At 44.4% G+C, this 13,904-nt stretch overlaps 1 protein-coding gene across 1 annotated transcript; it reads left to right on the top strand.

Moving 5' to 3' along the window:
* The first annotated feature begins 2,220 nt into the window (after positions 1 to 2,220).
* Positions 2,221 to 5,891, top strand: LOC137673975 (keratin, type I cytoskeletal 16-like). The gene is made up of 9 exons (XM_068419039.1): positions 2,221 to 2,296; positions 2,348 to 2,691; positions 3,509 to 3,591; positions 3,746 to 3,902; positions 4,098 to 4,259; positions 4,621 to 4,746; positions 4,841 to 5,067; positions 5,626 to 5,717; positions 5,836 to 5,891. Exons 1-9 carry the CDS (start codon positions 2,221 to 2,223, stop codon positions 5,889 to 5,891), a joined length of 1,323 nt encoding a protein of 440 aa, XP_068275140.1.
* The last annotated feature ends 8,013 nt before the right edge of the window (positions 5,892 to 13,904 follow it).

Raw genomic sequence — 13,904 nt, 5'->3', positions numbered from 1 at the left:
CGCAAGGGTTGTGACGGTAATGGCACCTTAAGAGACCCGGCTCTTTTGGCTTGTGAAGTAAATCGGTATGTCCAAATTGACTCACAACAGCCATCTCAGTCCAAAGAGCTGTGTCCCCAGGATGGTGGACCAAAAATGCATAGGAGACGTGGAAATACCCATGAGTTACAGAACAGAAAGTCTGAAGTTTAAATATTTGTGATAGAGTTACAGCAGCAAGCATAGTTAGATCAGCTATTCAAAAAAAGGAGAGAGGGACAGAGAGAGAGAAAAGGCATCTGTTGACGGTATGAAATTACAGCATTGGGAAATGTTTGAAATGGTTGGGTCAGATGCTATGATGCAACGATGCCGAGAAGAAGATATAAAATCAACACCTCTGGCATTAACGCCAGTCAGCAATAAACACCTCATAGGGAAGAATAAAGGTGCATTTCAACAATCTAATGAGGAAAATATGACTAAGGAATCACACCCTGTGAGAAAATAATTTTTATTCTTTAATAATGATGACTCAGTCTCAATAACACATGCAAAGCAACTGGTTCTGACGTGTAAATAATTAGAGAGCGACCAATAAAAGAACAATCATAATTATGAAGATCAAAGTATTACATTATCTTCAGCGTATCTACGAAAATGTGTGTAGGGGTATCAAGAAAGAGGGTAAATGGCTTTCTATGACTCTTCAGACAGCCGTAACATGCATTAGGAGCATTTATGGGTCTCATAATCGTTGTGGCTAAGAGAGAAAATGTTGCTCCAGCCACAGCAGCAAGCTGTGTATAAGATCGCAAATGAAGAAACCAACAACGAAATGAACTAGTAATTTTTAACTTCCAAATAGGGATGAATTCCCATCAAAGTTTAACTCTAACATAAAGAAGCCCCTTGCCTTTCAGGATTAAAATTTATGTTTTCCAAAAGTTATTTAAAGGCAAAATTTCCTTTCCAAAGAAGGGTTCATCACATCCTGTTCTCCCACAGAAACGCTGCGATTGTGCAGCAGTGTTAGAGACCTCTGCAGCGTTAGAGAGACAAAAGATCGGAGGCAAGGGGGATCTAAAGGGGCATCGCAGCAGCCTGTACTATACGAGGATAAAATCCCTGCCACCAGCTGATCAAGGTCAATCTCAAAACTGTTTCTCTTTTCCATCCAAAGCTCCCGCAATGGAAGCACCTTCCAGACCCTTATGCCTCCCGCAGATAAAAAGCTTCCCGTAGTTTCCAGCCCAAATACACTCAAAACCAGCTTATGCCCTTTCCTCTGGGGACAACAGGACTGTCCTTTATTTTAAATCGCCCGGGTATCTCCTTCCTCAAGAGCAGGCTGATGATCATCTTAGCCTCCATTTTGCTAAGTTGAAAAGCTGAATCCTTTTGCTCTCCTCTCCTAAGACAGAGTCAGTGATGCCTTATAGATTCTACACATCCATTTCAGTTTGAAATAATCTTTGAGTGACTGGCAATTTGCAGAAAATTTTAAAAAAAACAGAATTTTACAATGACATCATTACATGTCCATCACTCTGTGCAAGACAGGATCCTTTCTCGGGAGTGATACTACCAGAGTTTGGTGAGAACAGAAATAGCCTTGCTTCCACAAAAGTTATTCAATTGAGCTTTGCCACTGAGCATTCTGACAGACAGTACTCACGATGGGCTTTCTTTGAAGGGAAGGACCCAAGTTCTTAGAGATTCTGTTTCCAAGTGTCAGTTACTGGCAGTTCTGCAGGCAAAATGAAACAAGACCCATGCACAGGGTGCCTGAGTTCATGTTTCTCCAGTTCTGCAATTAAAACAGAGTAACTAGGTGCTGCTTTCACCACCTGTATTCAGGACAAAAAATGACTACAAAGAGGAACTATTAAAATGAGTCTCACTCACTAAGTAGCCAGCAGCATAATATCTGAAACAAAATCTAACACACAGCCACCCACCCGAAATTATAACGCATGATTTGTGTGCATCAGCATGCAAACACAATGCCTACGGGGAGGGCAGCCCCAAGCCCCAAAAGAAATTCCCCTTGGCACATCACTTTTGGCAGGAGCGCTGAGGCTGGCAAACTCCATGGGAAGCTGGACGGCCTCACAGGTGACACCCACCCAACAGGGTATAAATAGCCACCAGCGAGGACAGAAGGCTGCAGGCTGGTTCTCTGTATCAAGCTGCGCAGCAGGCTTTGCATTTGGGGCTGGAGAGCTGAACACTTCCACCATGAGCTGCAGCATCAAGAGAACATCTACTACCTCTTACAGGAGCGGTGGAGGTGGAGGCGGCTGTGGTGGCGGCAGTGGCAGGAGCTCCTCCGTCTCCTGCAGGCGATACGCCTCCTCTGTGATAGGCGGTGGGAGCTATGGGGGGGGAGCATGCAGCATTGGCTACGGAGGGGGCATGAGCGCTGGCAGCCTGGCAGGAGGCTTTGGTGGTGGTCTGGCAGGAGGCTTTGGTGGTGGCTTTGCCGGAGGCTTTGGTGCTGGGGGGGACATCCTTCTGAGCGGCAATGAGAAGGTCACCATGCAGAACCTCAATGACCGCCTGGCTGCTTACCTGGACAAAGTGCGACGGCTGGAGGAAGAAAATGCTCAGTTCGAGCACCACATCCGGGAGTGGTACAGGAAACAGGCTCCCAGTGTCTCAAAGGACTACACCTCCTACTACCAGACCATCGAACAACTCCAAAATCAGGTAGGAGAGCCCCGACTGACGCGGCTCCATCTCCTGCACGCTAGTCCTGCTCGTAAGGACTTCTCCTTCCCTCTGGCACTGGCTCTGCAGGGGTGGGAGGGAGCTACTGGACGGCCTTGCTGGTGGTACCGCAGGCATAAACCTGCTGAGCTGTGCCTCCCATCTCTTGGGGAAGCAAACCCCCACACCGCCCCACAAGCACAAGGGCTGTGCTGCGGGGGCACAGCCCGAGGCATCAAGGAGTGCTCCACCAGGCCCAAACATGCTGGCGCACGTAACTGAAAGCCCACGGTGTACAGGTGGCTCCAAAACAGGCATGTGTGGCTTCCAGCCCTTCCCTCTGCTCCCACCCAGCTCAGCTGGATGGAGTGCAAAGCCAAAGCGCTTGGACTGCAAGATCTGAACTCCCTGTCCCTCTGCACACTCCTACATACACCAGATGGAAGGACCAAGGCCTTGCCTTACAATCAGCTTTTTCTATAACGAGACAATTTACAGCATCAGCGACAAAGACTACACTTCCTTAGACACCCAGGGTGCAGAAACCCATAGGTGTTGGTGATCTCCCACCATAAATGTTCTTCTATTCTTTCCCCCATCAATATATTCTTTCATCAGAATGGCTGGGGAAGCCAAAATCCTGCACACACCAGTTCTCATGGAAGAGCATTCCAACAACTTTTTGTGGCCCCTGCATTACTGCAGAAAACATTTCCAAGACCCGCAACAATTCCCTGCCAAAGCTTTGGGTCTTCTCTCTTCTTGTCCTGGATGCCTTGAACACAGTAAGATTCCCCTCCAACTTCCCCTTTTGCAGATCATTTCTGCCACTGTGGACAATAACAGACTGCTTCTGGACATCGATAACAGCAAGATGACTGCTGATGACTTCCGGATGAAGTGAGTACCTCTCTGTGAACCTGACGTATCTTTCATGTCATGAATTTTACAAGATTCATGAATGCAGGTGATGATACCCTGTCCCAAGTGGTATGACCAACCATATGCATTGTAATAAAATGAATATGTAATGCCTCTTTTTCCTTTGGTACAGGTATGAGAATGAGCTGGTCATCCGTCAGACTGTGGAGGCTGATATTAATGGCTTGAGAAATCTCCTGGATGATCTCACTTGCACCCGGTCTTCACTGGAATCCGAGCTGGAGTCCATGAAGGATGAGCTGATTGCTCTTAAGAGAAACCATGAGGAGGTACGATCCAATCATAAATAGCATGGCCAAGACATAGTCCTTTGATTCTTTGGGGTTCCCAAAGTTACCTATCAAGTAAATTCAGCCTTAGGTCTTGTGGTTGTCATTCCTTCGTACCTTGATACTGCTTTGCCCACTGTCCCCAACACAAGAGATGACCTGTGCTCTTTGTTTCTCTCTTCGCACTCTCTGCAGGAAATGAGACAGCTGCAGGCTCAAACTGGTGGCGACGTGAGCGTGGAGGTCAACGCTGCCCCTGGCGAAGACTTGACAAAGATACTGAACGACCTGAGAAACGAATACGAGCAGATCATCGAGAAGAACCGCAGAGAGGTTGAGCAGTGGTATGAAGTCAAGGTACGCAGCAATGCACAAAGTGGAGTCTCCTTCTCGGGAAAACCCAGACGCTACTGGGCACGCGGTGCCTTTGGCTAAACAGGGGAGGCTGCTCGCCTGCACCTCACTTGCCCACCTGGGGAATGGGAAGGAAAAAGCTGCTGGGGAAGGACTGCAGTGGGAGAGGAGGGGCTGGCCAGGTCTGATGTGCAAAGGTGGGTGCAACGTCGGGATCTACGGAGGGAGCAATGACTAGGCTGTCCTCGACGAGGACAGGATGAAAGGGAGAGGCTCCCCAGCTATCTTAGTTCTCAGTCAGCAAATCTGCTTCCTGAAGGGATTTTCTCACTCAGAAAGTGTGTTTGGGGCTTGACTCCTGCAGATCGAAGAAGTCAATCGGCAGGTCACTTCTAGCAGCCAGGACATCCAGACAAGCAGCCACCAGCTCACCGAGTTGAGACGCGAAATGCAGAACCTGGAGATCGAACTGCAGGCACAGCTCAGCACGGTACGTGGGGCAGGGTCGCTGAGGGCGCGTCCCTCCTCGCAGTGGGCAGGGAGGGGTAGAGCTCTGCCCTAAACTCCTGCATTTCCACTTCCAGAAAAGCTCTCTGGAAAACTCCTTGGCAGAAACCGAGTCTCGCTATGGCTGCCTGCTGCAACAAATCCAAGGGCAGATTAACGCTGTAGAGGAGGAGCTGGCCAGCATCCGCTGTGAGATGGAGAGCCAGAACCAGGAGTACAAGATGCTCCTGGGCATCAAGACCCGCCTGGAACAGGAGATTGCTCAGTACCGGGCACTGCTGCAGGACGGACAGCAAGACCTTGTGTACGTAATCTGTTTGCAAATAAGGGCATAAATTCTGTCACAACCTTTTCTCTATTGGGAGCCACAGAAGACAGAGCAGAATATTTTACCAGTCTGTAGTTGAAATCTAAATACAACGGATTTCTTCACAGCATCTGCATTGAAATGCCTATATTATAAACTTAATAATCACATCAAACACAGAGGGAAACACAGAGCATATAGTTAGTGACATATTTTCAATTAATCAGTTCCTCCTCGCCTGTTTGGCAGAGTGAATTCCGTGAGAGGAACCACCATGCAAAACCAAACCATAATATACTGCCTTCTGTCAGCAGATGAGCAAGCACAGCTGGACTGAGACAGTAGTACAATTATACTTCTACAGTCTTTTGTTATTTCTGCTTCTACAACTTTCTAGGAAAATACAGCTGAAGGGAATGAAATAAAAAAATGTAAAGAAATATTTGCAAGGTCCAGGAAAAGCTGAGCTGTTACACGCACTGCACTCACGTCACAGCATGCCTCTTTATGAATGTATTTCTCGCTCCCTTCATTAAAACTCCTTTCCTTGCACAGAACATCTCAAGGAGCTCTCCAAGGAGGGGGAATATCCTCCCACTCTTACTCATCTACTTCCTACTCTCATGGTCAATCTAGTGACAAGTCAGGTAAGAAACATCTTCCAAAGAGAATCCTCATTTATCCTGTCCTGTGGCTTTCATATTTTGTGTTTCATCTCTTTTCCTGTTAATACTATCCCTTGTGTTATGACTTCTACGTCTGCAGTTGCAACAGGGATTAAACTGTTTGCAATCAAATCTCTTAATTTCGAGGTGTCTTAGCTTCAGTTACAGAAACAAGCTAAGTTCTTTTCCCACGCTCTCACTAACACAGATGGACATCTCAATAATGGATACATCTGGAATGTCAGTGCTGCAAGAGACACTTGATTTCGCCATCGGAGTAATGGTTTCTTTGATTCCACAGGGCCGTCAAGAGTGTGTTAAGATACCACTGATGCATCGGTCTTCCCTGATCTACCTACTGCCACCTGAGCAGCCCGGCCTTCAACGCGCTCACACACACAGCACATGCTCTGTGTACCTGCCCAACGCACAGACTGCTCTACAGATGTTATTCATGAAGTCGAGATGAATAATTTCTAGGACTCCCCTAAAATCATCCACTTCTTCCTTTTTATATCGTTCTTCACCTGCAATCACTGTATCTACATGTGCTTATCTGCAGTGCAATTAGTGATCCACTTTCTGCTGATAACAATGCCTCTAATAAAACTTTACTTTTCTGCAATGCAAAGAAAACTGTGTCCCCAACAATCTATCTGGTATATTAATATTGTATTTAAATTTAGGTGGAACAAATGACATACACCTTCACAGGGAAATTAAGGTATTACGGCCCCAAAGAAAATTGTGTATCCTAACTTCATCGGGAGATGTCTGGATAAAATATTGGAGGTGAACGAATACATTCACATTAAACTCAAGAGTGACACCTATAGGGAAGACGAAAGGCTGGGTGAAGCCCTTTTTCACAGTGTACGTTGCAAGGGCTGTGCAAGTAGTTGATTTACCAGTTCAGCAGCTGAACTAAAACAATCAGGATTAATTAATCCCAAAAGTTCATGAAAATTTTGGCAAATCAAAACCTTTTTCCTTTGGGTCACTGAATGAGAAATCAACCACATTCAGGCAGCCCTCTCTCCCAGCTTTTAGACGAGGGCTCTGTCTAACCTTGTTCAATAAAAGCAAAGGATTAGATCAGGAAATGAGTGATGAGTGTGCAGAGAAGTGCTCCTCATAACACAAAGTTCAATTGTTAGGATTATTCCTCCTGATATGTTGGAAGATCTGGGTGCAGGTCTTTTATCTGAAGGTTCAAAATAAAGCAAGTGTGTACTCTTATTTCATAAGACAGTATTCCGAGCTCCATGGTTGTACAGCGTTCTGGATGGAGGGGTGGAGGATGGATGGGTGGAGGCCAGGTTCAATCTGTCTCAGTAAAACTGCCCCACTCCATGTAACACACTTACGTTAGACAGAGGAAGAAAAATTGGTGAAATATCTGACTAATTTAAAACTTACAAATCTGTATTTCAGTCTCTGATTTGCAATGGGCTGCGAAAGCAGCTGAACAGGGTCTACCACATATCAGGTGAGTGATTCAGCCGCCGCCCCGTACCAAGTAAGGGTGGGTCTCACAAGCCTTCATTGTTCTCCGAATAGCACACACACCACGAACATTTTTTATTCTGTCAAATAGCTTTGCACTTGCACTTTGGTTTGCAAACAGATTCAGGTCAGGTAAAATACCATCTTTTGGGATAACAATGTATTATTTAAAAAGGCATCAAACTGCCTGCATGTTACAATCCGAAGCCAAACTCTCAGCACAGCAGAAAAAAAAGAGATGAGTCAGAGAAGCTATTTCCTTAGACAACAAAGGAGATTTGTAAAGTCAAAGCAAAAATACCTCTCCCTTGAGTCACAACAGGACTCTCATGCTCCTGTACAAGCTAACAGAGACTCATGTTCTGCCTTACCTTCCATTTTACTTCTCATATCAACCAGTGCTGACTACCTCAAAAAAAAAAGGTCTAAAGCGCAGCATTAGCCAGCTACAATGGACTTGGGGATGAAATACCTTATCTAACCACAGCTTAAACAGAAAGAATGTTTCTGGTCCCAGAAAGGAGCCAGTTGTGCTCTAGGCTGTCTGTCAGGAACATTCTCCAGTCTCCCGCTTCCCTTCTGCTGTCTCTCTTAAGTGGGAAAGGGGAGAAACCCCCGTGCTGGGTGTGCTGCCCTCAGTCTCTGCAGAGCATTTTAAGGGTAATGATCTGAGGGCACGTCCAGCGCTGAGCTGAGCTGAGCCGAGCACACCCGCCTCTGGCTTGCCTTTGACTTTGCTGGCTGGAGTTACCAGGCAGGGCTTCCCAGAGCATAATTTGCCCGTCATAATGTCAAAGCCCATCAAAACAAGGAGTGAGCTGAAATCAGTCTACACTTGCAGTGTCAGTGCAAGGGAATGTTGTACTCTGCTCTTTTGTGGTGCCGCACAGTTCTGCTCCTTTGGGTAACCACACAGCAGAGCACGTCCTGCAGTCGGGTGCCAGGGACGGGCTTTTTCTGAAGCTGACAACGCAGCACGGTTCGCACAGCATCCTCTACTGGCAAATTCAGAAAACATACACTAGGATTTGTGACAGAAACTGTTCAATACAGTCTCAAAATTAAATTCAAGACTCAGACCTGGGAAACAGTTAGGCCAAGGAAAGAACAGCTTAAATAATAATAAAATGGATACATTTTCCACAGGGGTAACATTGTGATACCCAATGGGGTAACAAACCAAATGAATAGACAGACAGTAAAAAGGTTAGAAATTGATTCATTACAAAGGGCAGGGAAGAGAAAGAGAGGAAGCATCTGTTTCACATAATTCTGCCTTCAGGTTTTGAGGTAATTCCATATGAAATCAGCAAATTCAGACTAAGTCAAAACCTCCTGGATTGTTCTTCCCTGTGTTTAATTAGCATTGAAGTTGTTTAGTCTCTGTTTTCAACTCATTTAGTAGCAACAGTGGCTGCCACAGACAGACAGAGAGCCTGGTATTAGCAAGTGAAGAGGAGAAGAATGTTATTAAGAATGAGTTTCAATTAAATGGTGCTGTGCTTAAAAAGCAGGCCTGCAGGGGGGACTGGAGACACTGACATCTTGTACTGTCACTGCTTCCAAAGGCAACCAAAGGTATTGTGCATTATAATCTTCGGGTGTGTTTCAGTTTCTTAATTCTGGAAATTAATCATCTCCGCCTGCATAATGTAACATTTTCAGGAGGTTAGATGAAGGTGAGAGGGGAAATAGCCAGATAGGGAAGAATCCAAAACAAGAACCAGAAACAGTGAATGCTCTGCGGGGCTCCGTGCTGGGTCAGGACACCGAGTACCCGCAGGGTCTCCACTCGCAGCGAATGTTCTCCTTTGCAAAGGCAGCGGCCAGGTACGGACGGGTACATCAGCCCATCGCTTCTAAGCCTCGCACCTTTGTGCACACTCTCCAAAGTCTCTTGCCCTGGCCAGGCCCTTTGCTTCAGCCAGCCCCCGCAAGGCAAACTTCCCTCTTGGCCCCCACCACGGCTTCAAGTCATGAAGAAAGAAAATCTGTGACTCACTGTGCCTCTGATAAAAAATCAGATGAAAGGAAGCTACTCTGGTGGTATTTTTCACATTTACCAGCCTACCATAATCATGAAAAATAGCAGCAGTCAAGTTAAGCAAGTACAAAAATTCTTGTAGGAAAATCCTTCCAAGTAACAGATTTCTACTAAGTTTCACGTACACGTAACATTCTGGAGTGGCGATCCCAACTAACTGCTGAATTTCTTTAAGCACTTTCAGACTACGACAGACATCAAGGGCAAATACTCTCTCATGGTTGATACAGCGAACACGCCATTTCAGGTGCACTGGAGCTGACTTTCGTAACTTGTTTAGTACTGCCTAAAGAGAAGTTTATGCACGCTGCAATTACTCCTAATAACCCCCTATTTATGAGCCCACGCTCAAAGATGCGTTGCAAAGACTGGCTGCAGGGAACACCTTTCCCCTGGCACACACTCCTGTGCTCAACCAGCCCTGGCAGCAGGAGCGCGACTGCGGATCAAGGGACTTACAGCTTTATTAAACAACATTTTCTCACAGCATTTCTAATCTTAGTTCAGTTCTTTCCCACAACCCAATGTCAGGCTGTCAGAAAATACGGCACTACCAAAAAGTTCATAGTGATTACATACACGCAAAGATTTTAAACAAATTCTGACAACTCCTTTCTGCAGAAAATGCTGTTAAAGATCATGTCACCAGAATCTTACAGGTTTTATTAGTTATTAAAGCTGAATCCATTAGAAAAGAGTGAAAAGGCACTCAGCAAGTATTTCAGTCAGCGTGATTTGGTGGTGCTGGGATGACCAAAATATGTAGACTGTTGGTGCAGACCTTCGTGTTTAATGAAAAGAAGATTTAAAGCTGAATACGAGTATCAGAGGCTGGTGGAAAACCATGGTTCTCAGTTGTAGTTAGCAGCCAGGACTGCCCAGGAAGGCAACCTACCTGCCACACACATGCTGTGAAATTTGCCTATAAACTACTATTTTGAAAACGGAGCAAACTGTTAGAGTAATGAGAAATACCCTTTTCCTTCCCTAAAGGTAAGCAGTCATCCTGGGCAGACAAAACCAGGGCTGCAGAACGAGTTTCCCTGTGAGCTGATAGTTGCTATGAGAACAAGCTGTTTGTAAAACACCTCCCTGGCAGTGGCTCTTCAAACCAGCGCCTACAGGACTTGCCCTTGTAGAACAACACCGAGTTTGATTTTCTCACTGAGCCTAACAGAGATCTGGAGACTCTGAGAATTTATCTCAAACAAAAATCAGTACGAAACCACCCGTGGGACTGGGAAAGCTCAAATCCGGTTGATGGGGTCCATCAGCAGGGTGCAAAGAGAGCTCCTGGTTTTCTAATTTGATGAAGAACGTGTGTTTAATGCTTGCATAGTAAAACCTCTACCCTTACTGGAAGCTGTGGCTTGTCACTATGATCAGAATATATTCTTATAAAATTAGCAAGAGAAATAATAATATATAAGTATAGAAATACAAATATATAAATATATGCACATAAATATAAATATATGAGCACATAAACATAAATAGTACAAATACAAATACGCTCTCCAAATGTTTTACAGACATGAACAGAATAAAATAGCTCATCTCTCTCTGTGCTACGAAACCCATCTATTTTGTGTTTTTAACAAGTCAGGACTTTTTTTTTAGTAGGAATTTTCCATGTGGCCTATGGGAAAGTGCCCTCTGAACAGCTCCAGGCCTCCTCCTTCAGCATGAATCACTGCAGAACTGCAGCTGGCACGGCAAGCGCTCAGCCCGTACTCGGTTCCTCTGAAGCCTGGGACAGGTTCAGTCTATTTGCTTTTGGCAGCAGCCTCTAACTTGCCTATTGCTGCTGCCTGCACAAACCTGACTTTTGGAACACGTCCTCTCGCCAGTCAGACATTTGACTCTCAACAATAGTTTCCAGCCCCATCATACCTTGCTGAGATTTACCAACCAGATAACAGGTTACAGGAAGCGTAAAAATACATCCAGAGGCTTGTCTTTCACTCATGAGGGCTGGTGGCCTAACTAACTGATCCTTTCTTCCCACACAATTTTTAATCATGCTATAAGAAAATCTATTTTATTTTCCCATCTCAGGTACTTTACTCCCTGATGTGCATTATCATTATAGTTCTGGATTGACAGAGAAGTCAAGAGTTTGAAGCTATTTATGTTTCTAGGGAAAGAGAGACTATACTGAGGCATTTCCAAAAGTAAACACCACATCCAGTTTCAAGTATCTGCCAAGTATTTATATTGCTCCCAGTTATTTAAGTGTTTGAGTTCTTCATGATCTTTTATGTATTTTCCTCGTACTAATCTATTCAAATATTATATAAATGACAAACATTGAGAAATTAAATTATATGTCCCAATATCACTGAAGAAGCCTGTAGCTGAACAGGAATCCATACCTTTCAAGTTCAGCTCAAATAACAGAAACATCATTTCTTTTCTGCCATGAAGGAACGAGACCCCTGGATAAAAATGAGCTGTCCTGCATCTTCCGCTCCTAATTTCTTTTAAAACTGAACCCTTGTATGACCTTATTTCTCATCTCTTCAATGCAGAAATCGGGGCACCCACATGCATTTCGCTTCAGCAAACCACATTCCCTCTAATCTGCAAAACGAGTAATTTTGAGAGAGTTATCAGTGGTGCGCTCTGCTCTTACCTACCCTCTTTCCAAACTGGGCACATCTGTGTGTGCCTGTGCTGGGACCTGCCTCTTCAGCATGTAAACATTCTTGTCTTTGAATCTGTTGGCGCATTCAGTGAATATGTGGCAATGCAAGGCTTGTGAGGATTAAAAAAATGATTAATGATGGGATATAAAAGCAAGAAAGCTAAGAATTGTATCTTAGACAGACATTCAACAGTCATTTCAGTACCAGCTGCAGATCAGCTCTTTATCGTTAGTTCTTTCCACAAGGAAGTTCAAAGAAAAAATAGAAGATTTTATGTTTCAGTTAGAGATTCAAATGTTTCATGCCTATGACCTCCAATAGGGGAGAAAAACATACAAAGCTGTGATTTTAAGAGGGCACAGGACATGATCAGTAGGGTGGGGCAGCCAAAGGTTTGATGAGCAGAAGAGATGAAGACCGAAAATGTACATACAAAAGAGTCAAGAAGCACATTTGCACTGATGGAAGCAGAGGTAGAAAGGAAGAATTGTCAGAAGGGACAAACACTTAAAGATTTAAAATGTAAATTCAGAATAATAACCTGACTTGCCTCATTCATCTATAGAAGCTTCCGTGGAATTTCAGACACCAATAAAGTAGGTTAAAATGTTCACAGAGTTCATTTAGTTGTAATTGCATTAGCAATCCCTGGAAGCATATTTAGTAGGATGTGAGAAGAGTGAAGTATATGCCAGCGTTACTCAAGGGCAATAAAAATGTTTTACAGAACAACTAATAAAAATCCCCTGAAACAATACGAACAATTTTATAAAGTGGTAGTGACTAGTAAAGCAGAGCAGATAAATGTCAAGCAGAACCAGGTCTCAGCCAGGAGCTTGGGCGTGGGCTGTTTCCACCGACCTACTGGATGACTTGGCTCTGATGAATGTGTCTCCTTACCCTCAGATAAGCTGCAGATAAAGGAAATTCCCTTTGCTGACCATTCCTTGTATTTCCTTTAGGGCAAAGCCGACCCTACAATAAATTAGGCCGATTGTAGCAGGCATCAAAGGACCTATGCAGAATGATAAAAGCACCTTCTTTCTTGAGCAAATACTTTGCCGCACTAAAGGCTTTTCCAAGCATTTAAGCACAAGTTATCACCTTAAGGGAGTCCCAACAAAAGCAAACACATGCAGCCATTGAGGTAGAAGAGAGATGTAAAGTTAAAAGAAAATCAAAACCTTTCTGGAAACTTAGAATGCAGTTCTAGTAAAAAGGCTGCACAAGGGACTGATTTGCTACTAGAAGCTTACAATAGATTTGGTGGTATAAATAAGTTAAATAGTTACTCCATTTGCAAGTGTCTCCCAAACTTTTCCTCTCCTGACACTTTCAGATGTAATTCCAAACTGCCACGAAGAATTGCAGTTCATTCTTTGGGAAATTTTTCCCCGTATGCTGAAGCAAACCTAACCTGCTTGCAGTCCCTTATCGATATTCTAACAGTACCATGCACGAGGATTGCTGATTTTACTCAAGGGTTGTCAGAGGGAATGTGGAGGCCTTCCAGACCTCAATTTTCATTAATTGGATCATAAAATATTATGCAGAATGATAAATGTGCATTTTATTTTGCTAAACCTCAAAATACACTGCTTTGAGGACCTGACATGGGAGTTTAGGGAATGATGAAGGAGACTAGAGGGAAGGATGTTCCTCTCTCCTTGCAGCAGAAGACAAATCAGAATACACCGGTATTTGTTCTCCTTTAAGCTTCTTGCATTTCTGCTCAGTGAAGAAAAGCACATGGACTTACGTTCTTTATGCTCTAACTATAGAATCAGAATCACAGAATCATTTTGGTTGGAAAGGACCTTTAAGATCATCAAGTCCAGCCGTTAACCCAGCACTGCCAAGGCCACCCCTAACCCATGTCCCTCAGCACCACATCTACAAGGTTTTTAAATCCCTCCAGGGATGGTGACTCCACCACTGCCCTGGGCAGCCCGTTCCAATGCTTGACAACAC

The sequence above is a fragment of the Nyctibius grandis genome, chromosome 26, assembly GCF_013368605.1.
Source record: "Nyctibius grandis isolate bNycGra1 chromosome 26, bNycGra1.pri, whole genome shotgun sequence".
NCBI classification, from domain to species: domain Eukaryota; kingdom Metazoa; phylum Chordata; class Aves; order Nyctibiiformes; family Nyctibiidae; genus Nyctibius; species Nyctibius grandis.
This window is presented reverse-complemented; position numbering and strand designations above follow the sequence as displayed.